Source organism: Chlamydotis macqueenii, chromosome 8 (genome assembly GCF_036417535.1).
Source record: "Chlamydotis macqueenii isolate bChlMac1 chromosome 8, bChlMac1.mat, whole genome shotgun sequence".
Lineage (NCBI taxonomy): Eukaryota > Metazoa > Chordata > Aves > Otidiformes > Otididae > Chlamydotis > Chlamydotis macqueenii.
The window spans coordinates 15,309,561-15,335,086 of record NC_141563.1 but is presented as its reverse complement, the minus strand read 5'-3'; the positions used below and the strand labels follow the sequence as shown (position 1 = coordinate 15,335,086).

The 25,526-nt window shown below is 44.8% G+C and overlaps 1 protein-coding gene across 3 annotated transcripts in view; it reads right to left on the bottom strand.

Annotated features, from left to right (window-relative positions):
- Nucleotides 1–23,397, bottom strand: part of MTA1 (metastasis associated 1) — an 85,221-nt gene extending 61,824 nt beyond the window's left edge. For 2 of the 3 annotated variants that reach the window (XM_086753132.1, XM_086753133.1), the window contains exons 1-3: nt 23,209–23,396; nt 4,967–5,034; nt 2,460–2,553 (exon numbers count right to left, since the gene is read on the bottom strand). In XM_086753132.1, the coding sequence (XP_086609258.1) occupies nt 2,460–2,553; nt 4,967–5,034; nt 23,209–23,236 (190 nt within the window). In that variant the 5' untranslated portion in view covers nt 23,237–23,396. Of the gene's footprint in view, nt 1–2,459; nt 2,554–4,966; nt 5,035–23,208 lie in introns of all 3 variants that reach the window. The other variant, XM_086753134.1, reaches the window with a different exon arrangement.
- Nucleotides 23,398–25,526: the final 2,129 nt, after the last annotated feature.

Genomic DNA, 25,526 nt, shown 5'->3' with positions numbered 1-25,526 from the left:
ACTAACGGCTGTCCAAAGCTTAATTTTACTTTATTCTCCCTCCTTAAGAGGGTGGAAGCCACACAATAGCACATCTATCTAAATAAATAGATTGCTACATTTAGTAGCAATTTTATTCTACACCAGAAAAACATACTGGAAAAAATGTTAGTTACTAATGAAATTTACACTAAGAGACAGCCTCAGTTGTCTCTGGTGGTTCTATTAATAGGATTGTGCTATGGAAGAATTTTCATGTCTTGCAAACACAAATGAATATAAACAATGAACTATTTGTTTCCATTAAAAAAAAAAAAAAATCTTAATTTTCTTATCACAAAAAGAAACCAGCCTTTGCAGGTTCAAAGACCATTTACACGGGTTCAAGTGTTTTTCATTTTCAATCTCAGACACGCATTTCTTTGAATCATTCCTATATGCTTCCTTTACTAAATCTAGTGAAGTGAGAGACAGATGAAGGAATCAATAGTCATGCTGTTTATGGTGAAGCTCAGTAGTCCCAGATAAAATGAGTACTGCTGCACTGCAAAAAAAGCTTTGCCTGCTACCACAATTCTACAACACAGCCAAATCTCCTCTCAGTGCCATGTGACTTTTTTCCCAAGGTATGGTTGCAATGGAGGTTCTTATTGGGACTTAAATCTACAGCAGAAAATATTAAAATTTATCAATAAGGGGCTAGTTTTGCTGCATGTTTTCCCCAATGGCACTACGGCACTGAGAACACACCAATACATTATATTCATTTTTAAAACTGAATATCTGGTTTAATCACTCTTCATGCAGCACAACTATGTAGATCTGTATTACATATACATCACGGTCTGATCATATATACACACCAAGAAGCACATTAAAAGACAATGATGCTTGGCAGTTAAATCATAATTTTGACACGCCCAGATCCAATTGTTTCTTTTCCATGTATGTATGTTCCCACAGAAAAGCCTTGAATTACAAGGACTGATATGGCTGTCCATGCTTTTTGCTAATTTTTAAGCAATCTGAACAGCTACACCTCATATAGTCCACTGTTTATAAGCAAGAAGAGTTTAGTAACTCCACCTGCTTGCTCTTTTTCTCCCCCTTCAACACGTCTGTTTTGTTAGTACTATGTCCATCACCTCGCAAGGATGGGATGAAAGGGATGCTGAACTGGCAGAGGAAGGTGCAACGAAGCTAAATCTAATCCTCACTGGCAACTAGGATGGAGTTAAAGAGACTGGCAGCACCCCAGATAAAGCGCTCAATGTCATGTTGTACCACTTCTCCCCCTGAGGATGGACACTCCCCTTGAGAGCCAGCTAGTGCACCATGCTCACCCCTTTCTGAGTTTAGAATGCATAGATCTACAGCAGCTTCTCAGCTCTTTTGTGGGGGTTTTTTAAAATTATCTAAATTTTTTTTCAGTATCTTGCCTTACAGATTTATATAGGCAAACATCTAATCTACACTGACACAACTAACTTTTGTATGCACTTTTTAGAATTTTACAACTATTTCTGTAATTGAAAAATAATTGTACCACTATTTTTTTGTTTAGAAATAAGCTTCCATCTCTACTCAGCCAAATATCTCAAATGCCTCCAGCCTTCTTGGCAGAGGAGCACATGCTAACATAAGTTAATAAAACATTCTGTAAAATATAAGAATCAAGAAACTAGTTATGCAACACACCCATGCAAAGGAATACAAAGTAAGGTAGCATGAACAACCCTCTGAATTTATATGGTAGTTTATCTTCATGTTTATTTTTTTAAATAAGAAAGTACGGTACTCAAAAAAAAAAGTTACAGTTTTCAAGTCTCCTCTCAGCCTAGACATTATTCTTTTTTCCTAATAAAAGGACTTGAAGTATTCAAAATAATGATAGGATGTCCTAAAATGCGGTGCTTTTAAAATGTATTTACTGAACATGTTCAGATAAAAGCTATGTCACTACAAAAAAATATTACTAATATTGAAATTCAAAGAGAGTTCCTGTTAGGCAAGTTTCAAGCTGGCCATGTTTCAAATTGGTTTCCTATGATCAGACTGTTTGACTTATTCATAAGGAACGTTTGAGCTTTTTTTTTTTTTGTCTGCTAACCAAATCAAATAATTCATGAGAACTAATATGAGACAACGAGAATACTTCCTCTCATCCCCAAAATTAAGAAATTCACTTCTGTGAAGCAAATAAGATGCCTTTACTTAGCGCTAACTGTCCCTACCATGATACCCAAACCATACACCAAATGAGATTTTAAAAGGTTTAACGGGTGTGAGGGGGACAGAGAGAAGGGGAGTACAAGAGAAGCCGTACAGAAATGTTAACCAAACAAGTAACGCAATTTGTTGAAGATGTGTACAGGAAAATTACATTTTAAAATAATAATATTGATACTTGTAACTGCAATAGCAAAGTTCTGTCCAAGTTTGGGAATTTTGAGTAGAAGCTGGAATATAAACAAGCTTACTTGCATGTTTGTCTGCCAATACAATAAGTGTACTTGATATGTCTCTTCTTCTGTAGAAGCATACCACCTTTGCTTCCACATTTCCATTGGCAGTCTGAAACAAAAAGAAAAAAAAAAAAAAGAAAAAGAAAGAAATAGAGCACAAATCAAGAACTGAACTCTACGCATTGAACCAGAAACTTCATTAATAATTTGGAATTTTGCACAAGAGCTACATAGCATCACCTTTCAGCACCCTCCAGCTACACACATGATCTAACACATGAACTTTGGTGCAATCCACTGCAGGGCCGGGAAACAGAGTTCAGCCCTTCTCTCCCAATTGCTTCTGCAGGATCACCATGTTTAGCAATTACAGATGTTTCAAGGGGTGACAAAAAATACTTACCTGCAGTTACAAGGTATTAACAAGCTACTTTGCCACTTTTCAGGTGATGCCTACATTTAGCAGAACTCAAAAGCACCTTTACAATCCTAATAAAAGTAACTGTGAAATGTAACAACAGAATTCAGGTTTAGGCTGTTCTCCAAACTCTATAGAATAGTAGGAAAGCAAGAAAGAACCCAGCCATTATTACTTTCACTAAATAAATCACATAAGGTGTTATTTTTCAGACAGCACTGGTGAGCTAAACAATGACCAACACCAAAAAATCACTCCAAAAGGAGAACCAAGGAAGCTGCATCAGGCAATAAACTCTACAGCAGTGACAACATACAAAAAGTCTGAATTTTTGAAAGGCTTGGGATTTTTTTTTTCTTAAAACTCATAACATGAGGTAGATGATGAATCTCTAGTAAGATGGTATCTGCCAAACTGTGAAATTGGCTTTATACAAACTCTAGGGGAAATACACCTACTGGTTTCTAACAGCCTAAGCCAATCTACTGTCTCTAAATAAATCAAATAATGAAAATGTATCTTAAGAGTTGTATCCTACCACTGAAGAGGCCTTGGAAACCATAATGATGGCACACACTTCAAGAAACCGTAAGACTAAGATACAAATGCCCCTCTGGGCAGTCTCCAAAAAGGTAGTGGACCAGCAATTTGTCCACAAGGAAATAAAACAAAAACTGATATACATGCTTCTTGTTGAGATGTGAATGGAGGGAAAGTTTCATCTTTTACCATATCAGTTTTTCCAATATAAAGAAAATCACAGAATACATACATGCACAAATATTCCCCCTTGCAGCCTACCAGGTTTTGGTACAAAGCCTACTGAATTCCTATCCTTTTCTGTTAAATAATTCAGAACTTTTAAATTTTGAGGAACTAAAATACAAAGGCAGGAGTCATCTTGTTAAAAAGTGGACAGCTACAATGTGGAATTAGATATTTCATTTAGTTGCCCAGGCTTCATTTACACTCCATGAACAAAAGGCAATATCACAAGATATAGAGTCCATTTCAACCTGAGAGACCCATTTCAAAGAGTAGATCACAGACATTACAGTGGGACTAAGATGAGGGATCCAGTCCAAAAGTTCTTTTTTTCAAAGCAGAGGAAGGATGAAGAGGGAGTAGTGGGGAAAACTGCACCTTCCCACAAAACAATCAACAAGACCACACCCTGTAACTGATGGAATACAGCTATTGATATGTCATGGCTATACACCCACTGGGAATACCTTAGGAACTCACCGTGTTTCCTTAATGAAGGGAGCAGAAGTATTTCTGCAGAAGACTGACTAAAAAGAAGGGGTTACAAGGACGTCCTAGCCTTCAGATTCTTTATTTGCCATTATATCAATAAATTTTCTCTTGCAAGTAACTCTTCTAGAAATACAGGTTTTTTTCTACCGCTGAAGAAAAAGACCTAATTTTAGTCAGTTAATTTAAATTTAAATCTAAACCGACAATGTTACATGCCTTCTCTGTGGGCTGCAATGGACATGCTGGTATTAAACCTGAGAAAGTGGCACGTTAAGGACACAGGTAACGGCTTCAGAACAGTCTTCCCCCCTCAACTAGGTAAAATTCCAGCAGGGAGGACTTCAGTTGGCTTCCCACATACAAGCTAACATGCTTCTCTTTTAGGTCCAATGAAAGGGAAATTTGGCAGATGAAATAATACACTGGCCCAAAGGACAACCTGCAAAGACAAAGTCTGAGGAAGTAGATAATAGCTCCAAACCTTCCTGTTGAGCAAGAGTCTCCCCCAAGAAAGATCAAATTACAAAGCACTCCATTCTCTAGGCAAACTGTTATTTTATCTTCATATCTCAAGATCCTGGCACAGAACTGAAGAACTGCAGAAATCTCCTGCCCTGCAAGTGGGCACAATCACCTTGAGAATGACCTGCCCTTGACACTTAGTCCTTTCATACCAAAGGAGAACAATCCAGCAGGTCTCAAAGCATTCCAGAAAATTATCCGAACAGAAGTATTTTTAAGCTTCTAATTACCAGAGAACTGCTAAAGAACTGTTTTGATTTTAATCAAATCAAACAGATCATAAATTCAATTAACTTCCAAGACTTGACAGAAAAAAATTGTTTACCTTATTGAGCTCTTCTATTCTTCGTATCAAATATGGGTTACTTGAAGAATTTTCAAAGTAGACATAATCTGATAAAAAGAAAAAAAAGATACTTTACAACATGAACTGCTAAAAATGGAATCAAAATCTCACATGTATACCTGCTAGAGACACCATATCAAATTCATTTCCTGGCACAAGCAATATTTCAGATTTTCCTACTAAATCCAGGAAAGCAAGGAAATATAAAGTCCATGCCAGTATAAGGAACATGTATAGGTGCAATCTGAAGGCAATAAACTCACTTTCAAGGCGGAGGGAGGAGCGGTACTGTCAGCCTGGAAAGCAAAGCATACGATCTTCCTTCTCTCTCTGATCAGGGTATTTCCACTTTCATCACAGTGCTTTCTCTACTTGCTTCCTCTTCTTTCTTATCAAAATCGAGCCACTTCCCACCGTCAATATGGGATCATTCCTCTTGCCCTCCAGCTCAGCTTCACCATATTGCCCACTTACTTAGAACACAGATAGTTTCATTCTTTCTTTCTCTCTTATCTTTTCCTCTACTTCCTGGTCTTTTACACCTATATTATCCTAGAAAAGGCTCAACAAAACTCCATCTCCTAAGCCAAGTCAGTGATGCTCGTATTTCCAAGCAGGGTAAACACCTTAAGTTACAGGAAGATAATTAAGTTATTTACCCAAGGTAGTGCCTTCAGAAAAAAAAAAAAAAAAAAAAATCACAGAAGCGTCAAGGAGTGCCATATAAATAATTTGGTATTACTGAGCTCCAAGCTTAAACACTTTTTTTTCAAAGGTAAGGAAACAGAAGCTCAAGAGTCCTAAATGGACTTGGCCTTTACTCCAGAAACCAAACCCTAAGGCTTAAGTCAGGCAAAAAGCAGGCTGAATTCACCAGCCAGCCACCCTCGGGAGCTGACCTCGCATGCAGATCCGACAATGGTCCCTTCCAACTGCATTTCAGACCATTTCCCTCCGCGTTTCCCAGCTCCTTTGTGTTTACAGTCACAAGACCCACACCCCCCCAGGGCACGACTCGGGCCACTCGCAGTGGCCGCACTGAATGGGTGCTGAGCGGTGCTAGCCCTTTGTAAACAGGGACAACTACCGAAGCCGTTAGCCTCCATCTCCCCGAAATGACTGCAAAAGGGCATCGGTATGGGACACTGTCACCTCCTCCCCAGCCCAGGGGAAGGCAGGCAGCCCCGAGAGCCTCTGCTCCTGAAAAGCTGCACTGTGAGGGTTAACGACTCCTACATCAGGAGTCCAACTTCCCAGAAAATCCAACACGGATTTTTTTCAGGCTGCTGCTTACAGCTCCCGTTATCCGAAGGGCTCCCTGAGGTTAAGAGGCCGAGCTACTCGCCACCCGAGGCACAGGAGCACAGCAGCGAGCACAACCCCGCAGGCCCGGCGGCCTGCACCCAAAAGCAGCATTATTATTTTTTTTTTAAATGGTTTCCAAGCTCTTGTCTTTCCAAAAAAAAAAAAAATGTGTGATATGCCATGAGTTGCAAAGATACCTTGACAATGAAGTCTCAATATGGTCTCTGTTGAAGTGACGACTGATGAGGTCGCAATGTCAATACTGACACACTGCACATGTAGGGTTACTTAACTATATGTAGCGTAACCAGGCCTAACAAAGTACAGAAATACTACACCTAATTTTTCATATTTTCATGCATTCTATGCTCCAGACTCCTCAGACTGAACATTAGCTATCTTCGCACAGACAAACACGCATCTGAGTGACTCCAAAACTTTCCTCCTGAGTGCAAGAGTCGGTTCCTCCTAAATGTGACTCCCCTGCAGGCTTTAGACTGAAGAATGGTCTCATCTAGGGAATTCAGATTAGAAATCTGGTTTCTAAAAAGCAAAGTTCTCAGAAATGGTTAAGACACCTGAGTAACCAGATCCTAAATTTCCACCTCCAAGCACCCAACTCTGTGCAGCACACCGAATGGCAAACAGGCTCAACGTTACTATGGCCAACTCTACCAGAAGTCACAAACCCAAACAGATATTTGGCAGCTCCAGCAGTAATAACTGCTGACTGAAATAACAATGACAGGCATTAAGCAATTTACAGATCAGCAAACTAAAAGGAATTATTTTCTCCCACAGTAGAACCACCAATAAATAATGGCCTACAAGGGTGCTGCAGTGGAGGATGCAGAAGCTTTGAGGTGCTTCCAAGCTGACTGGCATGCATGAGGAGCTAAACTGGTCACCTCTTAACTCAAGGCTCCACCACCTGAAGAAAGGACAAGTTCTTTCCCTCCATCCCTCTCATTACTTCCAAGACAACCAGCTACCCTTCTTCACTTTGGCTAAGGCTGACGCAAAAAATCTTATATTTGTGAACACTGTGACTGAAAATTTAAAATGAAAACCAAAGGAAATGTCAATCTCTGTCTTGAAAATATAACGTTGACTTTAATTACACAGGTTTCAAGTGACTGTTAAAAATCTTTATAGTTCACATCTTTTTCCCTAACAGCTTTTTTTTGTGTGCACATATGTGCATGTTTTTTCACAGACATCTTTTCTACCTCAAGTGAACATTAACTCAATTTTTCATGTAACTACAGTTTATTGATTGTAAAATCTGGCATGGGTTTAAAGAAAGTTTATCACAGATGAATGGTTTACCAAAGAACAGCTCACAATGGTATCCAACAGTTTAGTTTAGAATAATAAAACCTCTACAACGTTGTTTTATTCAGCAGTAGGAACATCCCCAAGCCCACACTCTGTGATCAGGAACTGCAAACGAACCTCACGCAAAGCAGCCAACTGCACACTGGCAGAAAGGCAGAACCAAAGCCGTCCCACGGGATGCTTCAAGAGCTGACATGTGACACAGCGTAGAGATGCATACTTAGACCAGAGCTTGATTACTTCATCCTGCTGCAAATGCACAGCCCGATACACCTCATCCATGTTTTAGACTAATCCCACAACTATGTTAAGCATTTCACCAGTAGCTACGCAACTAATGCAGACGCATTTCCCATTACTCAAGTTACCTGGAATAGGGTTTCTTCATCTCTGCAAGTAATGCAGAGTGCACTGCCAATCATGTAAAACAGAATGTGAGCAGATCAGAGGGGAGTAATTTGCATTTTTCATAGAGATTTTAAATACTTTAACTAAAATTAAAATGCTATCCTGCACAGAGAAATGTTCAAGTTACTCACTGTTCCACACGTACAATGGAAATTTTAAGTTCAACAAACTACTCTCCTGATGCTTTAGCAGGTGAGAGCACTCCTCTTAAACTGTTCCATAAGCAGTAAAACCAGTGAAGGCTGGTTTCTTACACACCAAGTTTAGAGTAGGTACAGTATCATGCTCCATTGACCTTACACTCCAAAACACCTCCTTGCCCCTTGAGCAGTGCTCCCCCTTCATCTCCAGCTTCCTCCCATGCCATGGAAGTGCATCCTTCTCATACTGCCTACCCAACTAATACTATTCCCAGTTTGCTTTCAGGACAGTAGCTACAACTGCACACACACACTCGTCGGGTAACAGAAACTCTCTACAGGCTCCCAACAATCCAGTTGTCGATGGGAGACATCCTGTATGTGCACAACAGCCAGAGTCTCTGTGCGTTGGGCTGAAAGAGAAGATGGGGAAAGAGACAAAATTAACAAGTCTCTAAACAACAGGAAGATACGCATCTCAGCTCCTACCGCAGAACAGGAAGGAAAAAGTACACTAAAAAAAAAAAAAAAAAGTCTAAGTGCAGAAAAGTAGAGTCTGACAGCAAGCGAAATAAGTCAGACCCTGCAAATACAACAGACTACCCTTGCTAAGTTCTTAGCTTTCCTACTTACATGACTGAAAAAAAAAAAAAAAAAAGGACTAGCCCATCCGCTCTGCATCCCAGAAGCACAGCATGTCTCCTTATCAACAGCAACCGCCACGAACACAGGAAGCTCACCCCTCACCACCCAACTGCCTGAGAGCCTGGAGACTCAATCCCATACCTTCACAACAGCTTGCAGCTTAAACTCACAATCCCCGAATTAATCAGCCATGCATCCCACATCACAATCCTAATTAACAGCATCACTTGTGCACATCATGGAATTCTCTGTGATCAGGCTAAAGCAATGACTGAGGAACGTGGCAATACCACAAGAGAGTAAGGACATCACACACATCACCACCTCCTGACACAAACTCAAGATTTATTTCTTCCTCTTCCCTGTACTGTTATAGAGCGGAAGTACCAGCACATGTAGATCTACCCAAAAAGCCCTTCTATCCTAGAACATTTTTTTTCTGAAGTCGAGAATATGCACAATTTGCTAGAAAGCACTGCTACATTACATGGGTACTGTGCTGCTAGAACACACAGACACAAGCATACTTGCAATAGTACAACAGCTAAAACTACAATGACAGCCTGCAGACCACAGGAGAAATTTTCCACAAATGCAGTAAAATAATTGTTCTCACTTAACAAAAAACATAAGTCTTTCTTTTTGCTCTCATATGCTTTTAAGACATTATTGCAAAATAGCTTCCCTCTCTTGCCTCTGCACATCAGCTGTTGATGAAATCTACATTGGTCCATGGAAAAGAAAATCAGGAGGGGGTACCGCAAAAGAAAGAACACACGTTGTCTAGAGGTCATATATTTATGAGATTAGACATGTCTGAGCTACCTAATAACCTTATGGGCTTTTAGGTGATCAAGTTGCAAAAATGCCTAAAAGTATTTTTATCCTTCCCAACTTACATTTGTCTTTCAAGCTACAAGAGCTTTCTGAGGACTGACCTCCCTGAATGCTGCCTACCTTACCTCCCAGAAGTCTTACACACTGCGTACTGTATCAGCCCACAGATGTACTCAGGGAGGTTGAATCCTTCCTCTTCCCACACTCACTACCCCTGTTGGGTACAATGTGCATTTCCAGATAGGTGATAAAGAAGTAACTTCACAGTTGCAAATATTTCCCCTGCCCAATCTACAAAGCTGCTGCCCTGAATTAAAGATGAACATCAAGAGAGTGCATAAACTTATAATGACCTGCTTACTTTGTGACTTCTCTTATGGGAAATATATGCCTCCTCATACTCTGGGTTTCCAGTTCAACTCTGGGCCAGTTTCTTTCAGTATGCTCCAGTTTTCAAATTATTCAGCAGCTTGATCCTGAAATTGTCAATTTCCACTTCACATTTTGGATAATACAATTCCTCCTGGTCTGTGTTCTTGTGAAAGAGGAACCTGGAGAGGCTAACGCAGCTTTCAGCCTACAAGTCGAACAATCTCACCTGGCAGAGCCCAGGACCGATTGTCTTCTGGCTGTTCAAAAACCAGCAACACTCACAGAAGCTGTCACCTGATTAAATGTTTAGTTACAGAACAGATAAAGTTTCAACAGAGAAAGACTTACCAGCACACTATTTTCATTACCAGAAATGCAAAACTGAAAATTGTTTCTGTTGCTAAAACAATTAGGAGGTCCAATACACCTGGCAGCATACACGAACCAGGTATTTGCAATTAATATCTTTCATGATTCTACAAAGGTATTAAAGATACAAATTGAACTTGTGCTGACAGTGTATTTACTGGGCAGCAGTATTTGTGGCTACCGCTTGCACAGGAGACATGCTGCCTCGTCCTCAGCTTGCTGTGCTTTGGGTAACACCGCTACTACTGCTCAACTCCTTAAGAAAGGAGCAACAACCCAAGCACACAAGCATCTGAGATACCTACAGTCATATAGTGAAGGACCTGGCAAAAGCAAGCACCAGCTCCTGCAGAAATCTCCACTCCCTACAGTTAAAAGCAAACCACCACTAAATTTAGTAGGTATAGGTTGAGGTACCCCAGTTACATCAAGCCAACTTTGCTCTTCTGAGCAAACCGACCAAGTCAAAAGGCGTACGAGGACAGAGATCAAAACAAATAACCCTTGACTGAAATCTTTAAGCAAGATACACGTCTCAAAAGGCCCATGCTTGTAAGAATTCATGGCTCACACAACATGCTCCCAAGAGCTGCCTGTTCTCAATAAAAAGGCTTGGCTATAACAAAACAGGGAAAAATTACCTAAGCGACAAGTTTTCACTGCTAAAGCAGAAAGCCTGGTTTTCACCAACGGATCAAGATTAACACATCACTGCACCACTTCCTTAAGCCCAAAGCCTGCAGTAAACTTCTTAGATATAAATTAGCAACGACAGCTTAACTCAGTGTATGCACGTCCATCTAGAACAGCGACTACCCTGTCTCTAACCACGAACTTTTCAAACAGTCTTGAGTCAGGTAAGAACATACAAGGCTTCCTCTAGCAAGGAAGGCTGCCATCCTCAAAAGCTACCAATCACAGGACTCAGCAGGCTCTGGCAGTCAGTCAAATGTTTTAGGTCACCATCAGGTCTACAGACGTCGCAAACTCCATTCAACGAGGGTGGGATGCCTCCATGCATAAGCAAAGTGATCCACAGCCAAATTCTCCTGATGTACTTGCAGCTTCTCAGACTGGAGCCGGAAAACACTCTTAAAGGAACTGCTGCAGCCCTACCCTTCCCTTTACGATTTCCTACTTCAGCCTGGCAGTTTGTAGTCTTCATTTGGCAGTTTCTACAGCACAACTCCTCTGCTAGCTCCCATAGCTTTCCAGGTTCAGTAGTTATACATATAGAAAAACCTTAATTTACAATGCTGTTTTATAATTATGTAAAATGTTTGTTTCTCCTACCAGCCCTTACAATGGAAAGTTGCTTTTACCCTCATGGAGGGGGTGCAGACAGCGTAACAAAGGTGCCTGTACAACCCTGAGCCTACAGGGATGTACTGGGAAGACATCATCTTAGATATTAAAAAACAAATACATCATCATAGCAGCCATGTGCCAAGCATTTTAGTGGTGAGCAAGCATACAGCCTCTCCAGATTCCATCAGCTCCGACAGTATTCTGTAAAACCTCCAAAAAAATAATTTATAGATGCATGTGTACAATTGCATGCAGTAAATGCAGCTCAACTTCCCCTTTCCACCCCTTCTCCAAGAAAAACAACATGACTTGAAAGAACCCTGGAGCTGTAAAGTGAAGAGTCCGGATACATGCAAGGAAAGGACGACTCAGTTTCATTTAGTAAACTAAAGCCTCTATAACGACAATCAAATTCCAAGCATGCATCTACACACATTTGCATGCAGAAGCACTGCTCAAGATTGCTTTGTACTAAAGGAAGTTCAGCCTCACGTATTCAAAGCGCATGGCAGAAGTCCATGTTCTCAGTTTCATACCAACTTCTAATCTTATTTTCAATAATAAAACATAGAACAAGATGCCCTTCCAGCCCCCAGCAGTGAGAGGGGAAAAAAAAAGCGACAAATTCAGAAATATGTGAGTGTGAAACCCATGTACTTTTTGCCAAGTCCCCATGAAACACGCACCTGCACAAAAACGGGTAGAGGCTGATAATCAGTGCAAATATCAATACCTTTATCACACATTAATATAATAATTTAACTCAGAGTGCTTGTCAGAAACAGGCAGTGGACTTCCTTGAGCTTGTTAATTCATCTCTTTTTCTAATGGCTAGACTGTTATTTCTAAAGGTGGGTTGCGCTGGAGTATGTGATCAAAGAACACCAAGAAGCAGGAATAGGCTTTCATCGCCTCACCTTAAGAATTCCCAAACTGTAAAATGCTCAAGAAACGAGGATTATGTCACAGTCATGTGTTAAACAAAATGTTTCACATCACGTTTTCTTCTAAATGTGCTGAACTTGTATCTAGAAAGGGATGGTCAAAATAACTTGCTTGTTTTGAGATGAAAACCACATATCAGTTTTCCTGACTTGCCTCCAAAAAAATGCAGGTTCCATATTCCCCAAACTGTAACCCTAAAGTAGAAGGAATTCATGGCAAGGTCAATGTAACTGGACTGGATTATACACAGGCCTATAAAAAGCTGATACAAGCTTTTATCAGTGCAAGCTCTTCTCATGTGTTAAGAAGTACTACAAAAAAAAAAAAAAAGTAAACCCAAAACCAAACTTATGAAGCACCTCAACTGTTACAAACAAAAACTCAAATATCTACCACACAGAACCCTAATCAATCTAATAAATATTCTCTACCTTTCTGGAGAAAAAAAAGCCAAACATCTAAGTTAATGACATGCAACTTGCTTGTAAAAATTGGTGGTTCCTTGACCCAGTTTAAACTCTGAAACATGAAGGTATTTGGAACTTCCCAAAGGTCTTCTGTTCTTTGTTTTCTATCATGTCAAAGGGTGGAAGGAAAATTCCCGTCCAGTCTCATATCATTTTTTTGCCTGATTCTTAGTGAAACAAGGTTTACGCAACTCCATTATCCATGCATTAGTTCTTCCCTATTAACTCCTGAACCCTTTGTTTGATTTAAAACATTTCACAGAGGGACAGAAGTCTCAAAGATAATTAAGTTCTGATCACTGTCCCCTATCTTGAAAACAGAGATACGAAAACTACAAGTGAGAAGGGTAAGACAGACAGAGATATGAAATGGTTCCCATGTCAGAAACAATTAATGGAGTATATTTTAAAGCAAATCATTGGAGGTTCCACGGTGTTTGGGAGGAATTGTCAGAAGCATTTACTTTCTTACACACCTCCCAACACTGCTATTGCCAGTGCTGTTCCAGGAAGGTCCTGGGCTCGATTAACTTCTGATTATGGTGACCATGTGTATTCCCAAAAGTTTACCCTCTCTGCCAGGGAAGGCGGCAGGTATTCTGCCTAGCAACAACAGTACAGAGACTCAAGATCATGGCTCTGGACCAGGCACAGAGTTTTTACGGTACCTTTCCCAGTAAAAGTGCAAAATTACAAAGCAGTGGGAGCAGAAGGGGAAGAACCACCTCAGAGAAGGAAGAAAACAAATTTTAAATAAAGTCAATGTCATTATTTCTGTTCCTAACAAAACTGTTGGCTATCTTCAGCGTGCAGAAGATTTGTGGAAAAAAACCAAAAGGACAGCAATCTGCTGGTACCAGTGAAAAAGAGGTTATGGGTCAGCAGTACTTCGCAGGTCACTCTTCTTAAATAAGAACTATGCCACACTGAAATAACTGCTACTAGGGATGCTGGCTAAAAGGTAAGGTAGGGAGACTGTGTACAAACAAGACTTAAAAAGAGAACTTCTGAGAATCCTGGAAATAAAATTAAGCTTCCAAAGTACTACCCTGAGGATAAAGAAGTAATTCTGCTCCTAGAAATCAATTATATGGCAGTACAAGGAAATCTATTTCAATTAACCCACTCCCAATATCCCAGCTATAACTGAGGCACATTTGCATGCGCTACTGACCCTTTAGGTTCACCAAGTCAGCTCCCTCCAGCTTCCCACCGGACAAGCGTACACTTAAATATTCCTGGAGAACAACTTTTTTTTGTCTCTGTTTTACATCAGATATTTAAGAATGATTCGAAGTCCTCTGGACACAAAGCCTGTTTTGTATTACCTCTTCTGCCACTCCAGTTCCCAAGGATGTAGCTATACAAACATTTTCTGCAGTAGCAAAGTTGTGAGCCTACGTAATTTCAGTTGCACCAGTACAACTCTTTGTTGGGCAATACCATGAACCACCTCATGGAAACAGTCCAGGCTTAAAAAAAGAAAAGCCTTTCCCCAAAGGTGGGTTGTAAAGGAAGACAGGGGAGGGGGGCAAGGAAGTTTTTGGTTTTGGTTGCTTTGTTTTGTTTCTTTAAGAGCAATATTCGACTTCAGTTAGTCAAAATGAAATTAACTGCTTAGGCCACGGTATGACAGTATATTAAGTCCAGGAGTAGAAGTTTCATTGCCAAATCAAAACCATCATAGCTTCACAATGTAAAACACGAATCCAGTAGAAACTCCTGCCATAGTTTTGCAGATGTTTTCAAAAAAGAGTGCCAGTGAAGCTGATTCATCCCCTGCCCTCTCATACCACCCCCTCAAGTTGTGACAGCTTCTCCATGGATGGGAGGAGGCAGGCACGCACACAGTAAACCTGATTAGGAACTCACCCAGGTCAAAAAAATTGTCTCCCAACCAAACCAATTCCCTGACCTGCTTCGCTGCACAGCCACACCGAGCTGTGTAAGCCCAGCTAAGGAAGTTCGGCTTGTGAGGACAGCAACAAGTGTCTGTGAGCAGGCACTGCTTAAATCGACACCTCTACCAAAAGAGACATCCACAGAAACTGTCTCACTTGGCTGGTTCAAATTTGCTCGGATGTTGACAACTTAACCCTGTAAGGACAAGCTCTGTGGTAAATCAGGAATCATCTGCTCACACCACACTAACTTTATGCTCGGTCAAGTATCGTCTGTCCTCCTACATCTCGCATAAAAGCGTGAAGTCCCCGAATTAACTAGAGCACATCATGTGCAATTTAACAGAAACATTACCATGGGCCACATCTGACACAGATCGCAATTGGTGATCTGGCAATGCACAGAAGCAGAGCTGTGAAATCCCAGGCGCCATGAAGACTGAACAGCTTGCGAGTTAACACACGTGTAAAAGACTGGAGAAGCCCAAATCTTTTATTTCACTTGCAAACTCACTTTAAAGCTGCCAACTAACTTCTTTGCTTTACTTCATTGATCAATGTCAGGTAAAAATTATCTCAGGAACATTCTTCCTTCCTAAAGAGAAGCTGGAAAACGAGATCATGGTTCCTTCTGGGCTGGGCTACACAGCTTGAAAGCTTCACTGGTACTTCACAGGTCCATCCCCTGAAACGGATTCATCTGCCTCCTCGCTTACTTCAGCGAGCAGAAACTGAGGTTTACTTACAAGTGATATACCAAAACCAGACAGATGTTCAATTCTGCAGCAGACCATGAAGAAAGCCTCATTCTTCAAGACTTAAGCCTTCCCTTACGGCTTAAGGGGATAACAAATTGAGGAAGTCTTCACATTTCTCACAAGACACACTACTCACGCTCACACCCCACAGGCAATGGAGATATATGTGAAGGACAAGTCCCCACGATGGCAGTAAACTGATCACCCAAGACACAGATCAGGAGCTTTGCCTGAGGGGACTCCTCTGTTCTGTCAGGCCTACGTCTCCTCCAACAACCAGAGCTTAGAAGTAAACAGAAACATTTTTCATGGAGGTCAAGCTGAAATTTCAAGGGTGGTTTTTTTTTTTTTTTTTGGCAAAGTAAACAAGTAAATCAGAAGTATGCAGGCTATTGTCTTTATGTGCTGAACTCCTTGCTGAGATAAGAATGGTCTCCATGCCTCTTGAGGCTAATCCACTAAGAATCTCCCAAAATGACTGGGGAGCAAGAAGTGCAGGAGCAGCACAGGGGAGAAGACAAGGCGTTTCCTGAAGCTTCCAAGAAAACTTTCTTCCTTCAATTCATGTTAGGCTTTACTGTATATTTAAAGAAAATCTGTGAAATATATGGACATAAAAAGGTTGCCAGATATATTTAAGGCTTAAATTTTGCTATGCTTGAATATCCAGCACTAGCTCTGAGGACCTTGCAGTGTTTTAAACTCCAGAGACAGCTGTATCCCATATCTTACTGGACATGAGAAACTTGCCATCTGCAACGGAGAATAAATTAAATTATTCCTCTAAGCACCAGGATTCAACCTCTTTGAACTGTGCCATAACAAAGTTCCTTTTAAAATAAGAAGGTTGTGTCTTTTTTAATGTGAAAAATTCCTCGATGTCTTTCCCTACTGAAATGCTTTCGCACGCATTAAATAATTACAGCAGAAACTCATTAGTTCTTGTTAACAACAGACAGTCCAACAGATCAAATTTAGTTTTACAAGTAAAAAGGAGAGGAGGAATCATACCAGACTTTAAAAAAAAAAAAAAAAACACCAAAAAAAACCCCAACCACTTTGAAGCAGGGTCTCTTTGTACATTAGATCTATGGCAACGAGCTCCAAGATACCGAAGACCTAGAACTATAATATCTTACAAGAGCACCCTTCCTGACAGTTCCAGTTATCTAAACCTCACAGGAAACTCAGACAAAGCGGCCGAAGTGTTTGGTCAATTACCTGTTTGGGGATTTAAAAACAAAAAAAAAGATCTTGCAAAGCAATAAGGTAAAGTGTAAAAACTGCTTACTTGGTGCAGAAGTAACACTGACTTAACAGATACTCGTTGCCGAAGACATGCAGAACTACGAGGAGGCCATCTCCAACAGTTTATACCCACGCTTTCAAGACTGCCCAGGAGTGGTTTATAAACAGAAGTAAAACCAGTAACAGCAACCACCTTATTCTCTTCTCATCCTACTGGGAAGAGATTAAGTACTCTTTATTTATTTAAAGTTAGGATGTTTAAACATGAAAAACAATAACTGGATGCAAGTGAAAGGAGAATCTCTTACATTCACCCAAAATCTCACTAGTTAAACAAAAGGAGATGCTTAAAGAGTTTAAAAGTCCCTTTTCCACAATTTCTTATCAAGTGTCTTTTACTTATCATCACTGAAAGGCAAAACACACAAACAAGACCAATGGGCTCCAAAGAGTGAAACAGCGCGTGGGCACTGCCAAGGTGCGGCTGAGCTGCCCACCAAACCACTGCCGAGCCCCCACCCCAGCCCTCCTGGCAGGGCCCAGCCCCCCAGGAACTGGTTAAACTTACTAACCCAGCAGAAAATCATCCTCATGGCCGTGCTGTGACTTGCTAACGGGCCAGCAACACCAACCTGGCCAAAGAGGCAGCTAAGAAAAACAACAAGAGGCTGTAGGTGAGCACCACCCTGCCAGGGACAAGGAGGGGGGAAGGCGGACAGTAGAAGCAAACTTAGTGTTTTCACTCCATTTTGCCAGCCGCAAACAGCTTTACAGCTATTCCAAATCCACGGAGGGTGTGGTGACACAATCGTTACTGGTCTAGCCTCCAGACACACCTAGGCTGGCTGACAACACACTGCCCACCATGCAACCTTTCTCAATTAAAGGCTAATGAAGGCTGAAGCAGCCCAACATGGGGGAGAGGGGGAAGGAAAGGAAGACTGTAAAACACAAGAAGATAAACTCTTGTAACTAGAAACAATGAAAGGACAAGATGAAGAAACCCACCACCTGGCTGTTACTGAAAGGTGATAAACTAGAAGCTGTCCTATATTTATTAGAACCAATGACCACAGAAACCTACCAGAAAGTCGCAAGAATAAACTCTCATTTTTATTATCTTTACTGGTTACTCAGTACCTCTCCCCACTAAACCCACTCTCTAATCAAGTTACCTTTAAACACTCCACTTCAGCTAGAAGTTAATAAAGAAGAAAAAACCAAACCCAAACAACCCACAGTAACTCCTCCTGCAACCCAAAATACTTACACACCAGTAACAAAGCAAGGGGACAGGCGAGGGTTTACACACACCTGCAGTTATCTAAATTGCATCCTCTAGATCCAGACTCAACATGTTTCTGTGCAAGAGCTCTGGATCTCCGTTCTTTACCAGGAAAGCCACAGAAAATTATTATTGATATCACTGTGATGTCAAGAGGACAAACGCACCCCTCCACTCACAGCTCTTTGGCAGCAGTACAGATGTCAGGAGCCGTACGCTGCCGGGAGAGTCTGGATGCCAAACGGGAGTATGCAAAGGGATGGGGGGCAGCTCAAACCACAGTCCCCAGCAATGCATTCATAACACTGTGTAATAACAGAGAGATATTGTCATGCTGCTGTTCTTAAAAACTTTGGGGATGGCTACGCTGAAATGAGAAGTATGACTGCAGCACATCCCAGGTCTACTCTAGAGAGTGAGAGTAACACCACCAAGTGAGTTGTGGAGCCTCACTCTCCAGCACACTGGAACAAAGCTACTGGGAATCTTAGGTGCCCATGCCACGTGCTGTGGGGTCAAAATTTCACTTATTTTGAACATGTTAGATGCAGGTAGCACATACATGCTTGACTCACACGCGACCATATCTCCCAGTGTCTTTGAAATACATATTAAATGTGCCATAGGCTCAAAAGCAGTGACAACTTTGAGGCTGAGTATGCTCCCAAACAAGAGGGCAACTATTAGAAGTTGAGAACATATAAAAGGCTTTTCATCTAAAAGCATAAACTGAACATTTGTCTCAGCAAAAGTGTTGGCTTCAGTAGTTCTTCCTCCACCCTTCCTCTCCTTTTCTTTCCCCATCCCCTTGTTCCCAGCCCTCCCACTGAGCCCATTCAGCTGTTCACACAGTCCCACGGTGAACCAGATCGGGTAGCTGATGCAGATTAAAAATAATCCAGGAAAAAACAAAGAGTGAGGAGGAGTGAAGGTGGAAAAATTTCAGTTCCTCAAATCAGTGCAAGATGGAAATGCAAAAATCATTGTTTCGCTGCGCCAAGGGAGTGCCACAGAGGCATAAACCTGCAGCGGGGCCCAATCAATTACCGCCAGTAAAGAAATACTTGTACTACAGCTCAACTCTTCCGGAGAAGGTGGAGACAGAACAGCTCTTGGAAAGTCTCTTGATACCGAGATGACCTGTTCTCTTCCAGGCAGCTGACACATCACTCTCCTGAAAGCGGAGCCTGGCACCAGCTAGAACAATGAACATCTCTCTCCCACAGGCATTTTTTCATTAGAGGCCCCAAATTCCAGCTCAGAGGTCCCAAGCTTCTCAGATCTGGTGTTTATCCAACATTCCCATATGGTCTGTGATCACACAGACTGCTAGTCCACTCCACGAAGCAGCAGGCCAGCCCACCACAACTCCTTCCAAGCAAAAGCAGCCCACTCTCATCATGCTGCCATTTATTTCATGGCTGTACAGCAGCTGTTAAGAAAATCTTCACTTCTGCTACACTGAAGGCAGGTGATTCTAGGATTTCCTTCTGGACAACGGGCAAGATCCCATATTTCATTTTTGGAATTTGCTACCCTGGCATCTTCCCTACGCATTTAAAAAGCTTTGCATCTCCTGTGAACCATGCTAGCTTATAAGAGTTCCATTTTTATTGGCCATCGATCGCACTCCATCAGAAATGTACCAGTAGAAACTCGGTAGGAACCAGGAGAACCAGTTGCTTTCTCTAAACATCTTGACGCCACCAGTCAACTTACCCACAGGATCTTACAACCACTCAAGCAGCAGCTCCTTGCTCCCTCAGCATGCTCACTCTGCTACACAACACCAAGGAGAAGACTTGCATGCCACTTTTGGCCCCCACAGTACAAGCTCCTCAGCTCCTCTATAAACAAACTACTGCGTGTCAACATTAAAAGAGAGCAAGACACTTCCTGTCCTCTGGAAGAGCTGTCAACCACACATTCACACATCAGTCTTTATCAGAGAAGTGCAATCAACCTACTGGTTTCTGAAAACAAAAATTAACAGCATTTCACGATTAGGCCAAAAGTGATCACATCACCATCCTTTCTGAGTCAATGTATTCTTCGAGGAGCATTATTGATCTATAGCAGATGAGCTGCTTTTGGTAGCTGTTAGGTCTGGAGCTCACACAACACAATTCACTAGCAACAGGAATAGTAACAGATTATCTGCCGAATGTTTGTCTTCCAGTGGAAAGTGTAAGAAATGACTATGCACAAATCCCATTCAGGATTTAATCCTGCCCTAGAGTTCGCACTCAACTTCAGCGCACAAAACCGTTAGTTGGAGATACCAGCACCAGAGGTCAGAAACAATGCAACAACACAGACTCTGGCTCAGGCTGAACAGAGAGCTCATACAGAAACAGCTGCATCCATCCATATGTTGATCTTGGTAATACGTCAACTCAAGACTTCATCCATATGTACAATAACGGAGCACTGTAACCTTGGCTATCAGCCAGCTGCCTTACCCTCTGCCCGGAAACGTTACCGAGCAAATCCTGGACACCACGTCCAAGTACAGGAAGGACAAGAAGGTGACAGAGACCAGCCAAAATGGATATACCAAAGGCAAATCACGCCTGACTAACCTGGCTCCCCTCTGGGATGAAAAGACTGGCTCTGTGGTTGCGGGGAAAGCAGGGGGGAGTTGTACACCTTGATTTTATGTCAAAGGCCGTGCCAGTATCCTGCAGCATCCTTCAACCAAAGTGCTGAAGCGTAGCCTGGATAACCAGACAATACAGGCGGGAGAAATCTGACTGGAATGCCAGGCTCAAAGGATTGTGATGAGCAGTTACAATCTTCACCAGGCTGATGGTTCCTAAAGGCATCCCTAGAGGATCAATGCTGGGGCCAGCCGTGCTTAGAAGTCTTTTTAATGACCTGGATAGGGACTAGAGTACACTTTCTAAAAGTTTGGGAACTTGGGAAGAGCCTATCACATGCTGGAGGGCAGGGCTGCTATTCAGAGGGACTTAAGCTGGAAAATGGGTTGACAACAGCCTTAGGAAGCTCAGCTATGGCTGGAGCAAAGCCCCACATCCGGGGTGGGTCAACTCCCCGCAGTGGGTACAGTCTGTTGGCAAAGCACTTCTGTAGGAAGGCGCTCTGTAAGACAACAAACTACCCAGCAGCGCACCCTCGAGCAAGGGTGGCCAGCATCGCCCTGTTAGCAGGAGCGCAGGCGGCAAGGCAACGGGACAGGTCCCGCTCCTCTGCTAAGTGCTTGTGAGAGCTGGGTCCGGCTTGGGGTCCCTGGCACAAGGGCAGTGACAGACAGGACGGATCCCAGCAGAGGCCACTGAGGCAGTCAGGGATGAGACAAGGGACACCAGCTGGAATACCAGAAAATCCAACCAGGCACAAGGAAACAAATACTCGCCATAAGCGTGCTCAAACATGGGACAGGGCCTAAAGTAAGGGTGGCATCAGCATCCTTAGCGATACTCAGAGCCAGGCTGGACACAGGCCTGAGCACCCTGCTCTAACAGGTCAGCTTCTAGCTGCAGGTTGGCTTAGAGGGCTCCAGAGGTCCCTTCCCACCACCCATGGAGTGCACAGTACAGATCTGGTCATACAACATACTAGACACGACATTACACACAAGACTGGTGCCTATAACGTTAAGTGCCAAACGATAATCTCCAGTTAGCAATTCCTGTTGCTGGTCACACCAGGAACTGAGCTGTACGTTCCCACAGCTCATCCTGCCCATCACCTTTCTGCTCTCAGCATCTCCAAACCAACACGACCAGCTTGTAGCAACCCCAGAAACAAAGCTGGGACAGCCGCAGGGCACACCTTATCCCTCTACAAAACCAAGTACAACTAGGAAGAAGAAAAAAAAAAAAAAAAAAAAGTATGAACGTGACAAAAGAAGCGACGTTCTGCAGAGCACAAAGTAAGAGTAGGCCAGAAAAGCAGAAAGAACAGAAAGTAGTTGTTGATGGAGAGCAGCCAGACAGGATGGCTTGGCCACCTTCACTGTATTTTTTTCCCCTTGTTTACTTTATTGCAGTTTTACAGAACTCCACGGTAAATGGGGTATTTTCAAAAGAAGGGAACCCCACAGAAACAGCTTCTCACACGTCCCATGGTCCCAGGGAGAAGGACGCTCCACAGAACAGCTTTTACGAAGGAAAATGGCCGAGCACAAATTCACGCCGGACCACCCTCGGCTCGTATCAGATAAAATGCAATCCCAAACCCGATCCCTCTCCTTTCTCTTCACGTGAGCCAAAACAAAGGACAATCAGACAGGAGGCCAGCGGGAACGCACACAACAAACCCGCAGGAGGGGAAGAGGAGGCCGAGACCCGCAAGATGATGCGAGCCCCCCGCTCCACACTCGGTCTCTGCCCCCCTTTGTGCTCCCTCTCATCTCAGCGACCCCTCCTCGGCCCCCACCCCGACAACCTCGCCTGACCCCCCCTCCAGCCGCCCCCCATCCCACCCCAGGCCCCATCCCCGTGGGGAACCTGCTCCTCCGCTCTGCTCCCCTGCCCCACTCCCAGCTCCCACAGCCCCGCGCCCCCCACCGCCCCGTAACCTCCGGCCCCACATGGGCCCCCTAAGGCCGCTCTCCGCCCCACCGCCCGCACGAGGGCCCTTCACCCCGTTTAACCCCACGCCAGGCCTCCCCTCACCCCACGCCGCCCCCCTCCCCGCAACTCACCGGGCCCAGGCCCCCCCCCCATCCTCTCCCCTCGGCCCTCAACCCGCCCCAGCCGCTGCCCGAACCCCGGCCCCCCACCCCGCCCCGGGCCGGGCCGGGCCGGGCCTGCCCCGCCGCCGCGGCCCGCCGGGCCCCCGAGGCGCCGCTCCCACGCGGGAGGGACCGAGGGGAGGAGGGAGGCGCGGCGGGGCCGAGTGCGGGCCGCGGAGGGGCCGAGGCCGCTTACCTCCGACCCGGTACATGTTGGCGGCCATGCCCGGGACGGGACGGGGTGGGGGGGCCGGGTGCGGGCCGCTCCCGCCGCCGCCTCCAGGTACCGGATCCGCTGGAAAATGGAGGCTGGAGCGACGGGGCGGGGGAGGGGAGCGGGGGAATTAAAGGGGCCGCGCCGGCTGCCGCCCGGCCGACGAGGAGGGAGGGAGGGAGGAGAGGCGGAGGGCGGGGCGGCGGCGGGCCCGGCGGCGGCGGGAGGGAGGGGGAAAGAGCCGGCCCCGCCGCCCAGCCCGCGGCGGGTGAGGGCGGTGCTCCGCGGCCTGCGCCCGGCGGGAGGGGAGGGGAGAGGGCCCGGCGGCGGGCAGCGCCTCGCACAGACACACGGCCCGTCCCCACGCGTGCAGCCCGCCTGTCCCCGCACAGCCCTCCCCACCCGCGCAGGCAGCTGCCTGCCCTCACGTACAGCCCCAGGCAGGCGGTGGGTGCACTTGGCCTTCCTCACGCACACCAGGCCTTCCCACAGCCCCTGTACTCAGGCACAGCCTCCATGGACAGCCGCTGCCTGCCCCCGCACACGCCGCCCCCCTCAGGCCCGCACCGACACCCGGAGGCCGCCTGGTCCCCGTGTACGCCTCTCCATTCCTTCACACGCACGCAAGAGACACTAACCATCTGGCTCGGGTCCCTGCAACAGCGAGGGGCTGCCTGGCCTGTCCTCTTCCGCCTGTCACCCACTGCCCCCCAAGACACAGCCATGCTGGGGCCTTCCCCCTCCTTGGGTGTCAGCCCAAAAGGGGAAATACAGATGACCGCCTTAGCGTGCCCTCACCCACTGGCCTGGGGGTGCCACCGTCCCTTCTTCACCCATGCATGGCTCCTCTCGAGGCATCTCAGCAGTTGTTGAGGAGTCGTCCGCTCCAGAGCGCTCTGCAAAAGTCGCACGCTGCTGCTGCCATTTCCTCTCCTACAGGAACAGACAGGCTGACACCAGGCACCACCAAGAAACCATCAGCCTTTGGTACGTAACACCTTTACAAAGCACGGCAGAGCTGGTGACCAGCCATCCCCCAGTACTGCTGCTCCGCGTGCGCAGCTGAGGCCGGATGGTTAAGCCCCACAAAGAGCAGCCAGCACCGGCGGATGCGGGGTGCCACTGGCCTCTTGGGGGTGACGCGACATCTGCGCTTACTCCTGAGCCGGGTGTCAGCCCAGGACCCCTCCTCAGAGTCAGATAGGTCATGATGGCCAAAAAAAATACCTGTCATTAGACTGCAGTCAGTGGCTGGCGATGCAAAGTCATACGCTTTACCAGGGCTGGGCACAGCCGCTGCCAGTGCTCTCAACACCAGTTGTCATAAAGTCCTGAAACAGCTACACAAGACGACCCAAAACCTTGATGTCTGCCAAAATAAATCTATTTGAAAAATAACAGGGCTTTTGTTAAAATTTGCTTTGTCAAATCTTTGACAGTTCTCAGATCCCAGTAGGGCACAGGGCTCTACTTTCACGTTTCCAATGCGTGCAAGGAGCACGGCTGAGCACAGGAAGCACTTGTGGAGGTGAAAATCGGTCAGCCAAAAAAGTTCAATGCGCCGGGGGGCAGCACCGCGATATTTCCTCCCTTCTGAGCCAGCCCGGGGAGCGCATCTCAGGGACACCACAGGACGCGAGGGCTGGCTCTCCCCAGGCTGCTTCTGCAACCGTTCTGCAGAGCGGAAAATAATTCAGTAGGACACAGAAAAAGTGTCCAGCATAAATATTTACAAATCGCATCATGGGGCACTTGGTAGTTGCACATGGAGAAGCAGCTGGTCACGTGGCATTGACTGCTCTTTCCAGATGCTAAATTGTTTTAAACGATAGCAACAAAGCAGATGGGAACTTCCCTGCTGTTCCTCTTCCAGGTTAAGCAACAGTGGTGGGCACCGCCGGGGCGTTATGCAACGGGAAGGAGGGGAGCCAGCTCTGGCGGCCGCAGCCTAAGGAGTGGCGGGCTCTTGCAATGCCCCCCATCTCTCACAGGTGCCATCGACTCCCAGGATGGCAAACCCAGTCCTTCCAGAAGGCTTTTGGTGCATCCTGACGGGGCATTCGCTTGTATCTGCTGCCTCTCACACAGCGGCAAGGGTACACCTCTGCTGAGAAAAGCCAAGACCCGCTGAAGGCAGACACTGGCGCTTTCAGAGTCCAGTCCGAGGTTGCCTGGCAGAAATCGGCTCGTCCCAGCACGCGTGGGTGAGATAAGCTCTCTAGGGCCATTGCATGTGACCTGGCACACCCTGGCCCTGAACCACCTTTGCTCCACCCAGCTCTATTTTCCTTCTCCTCCCT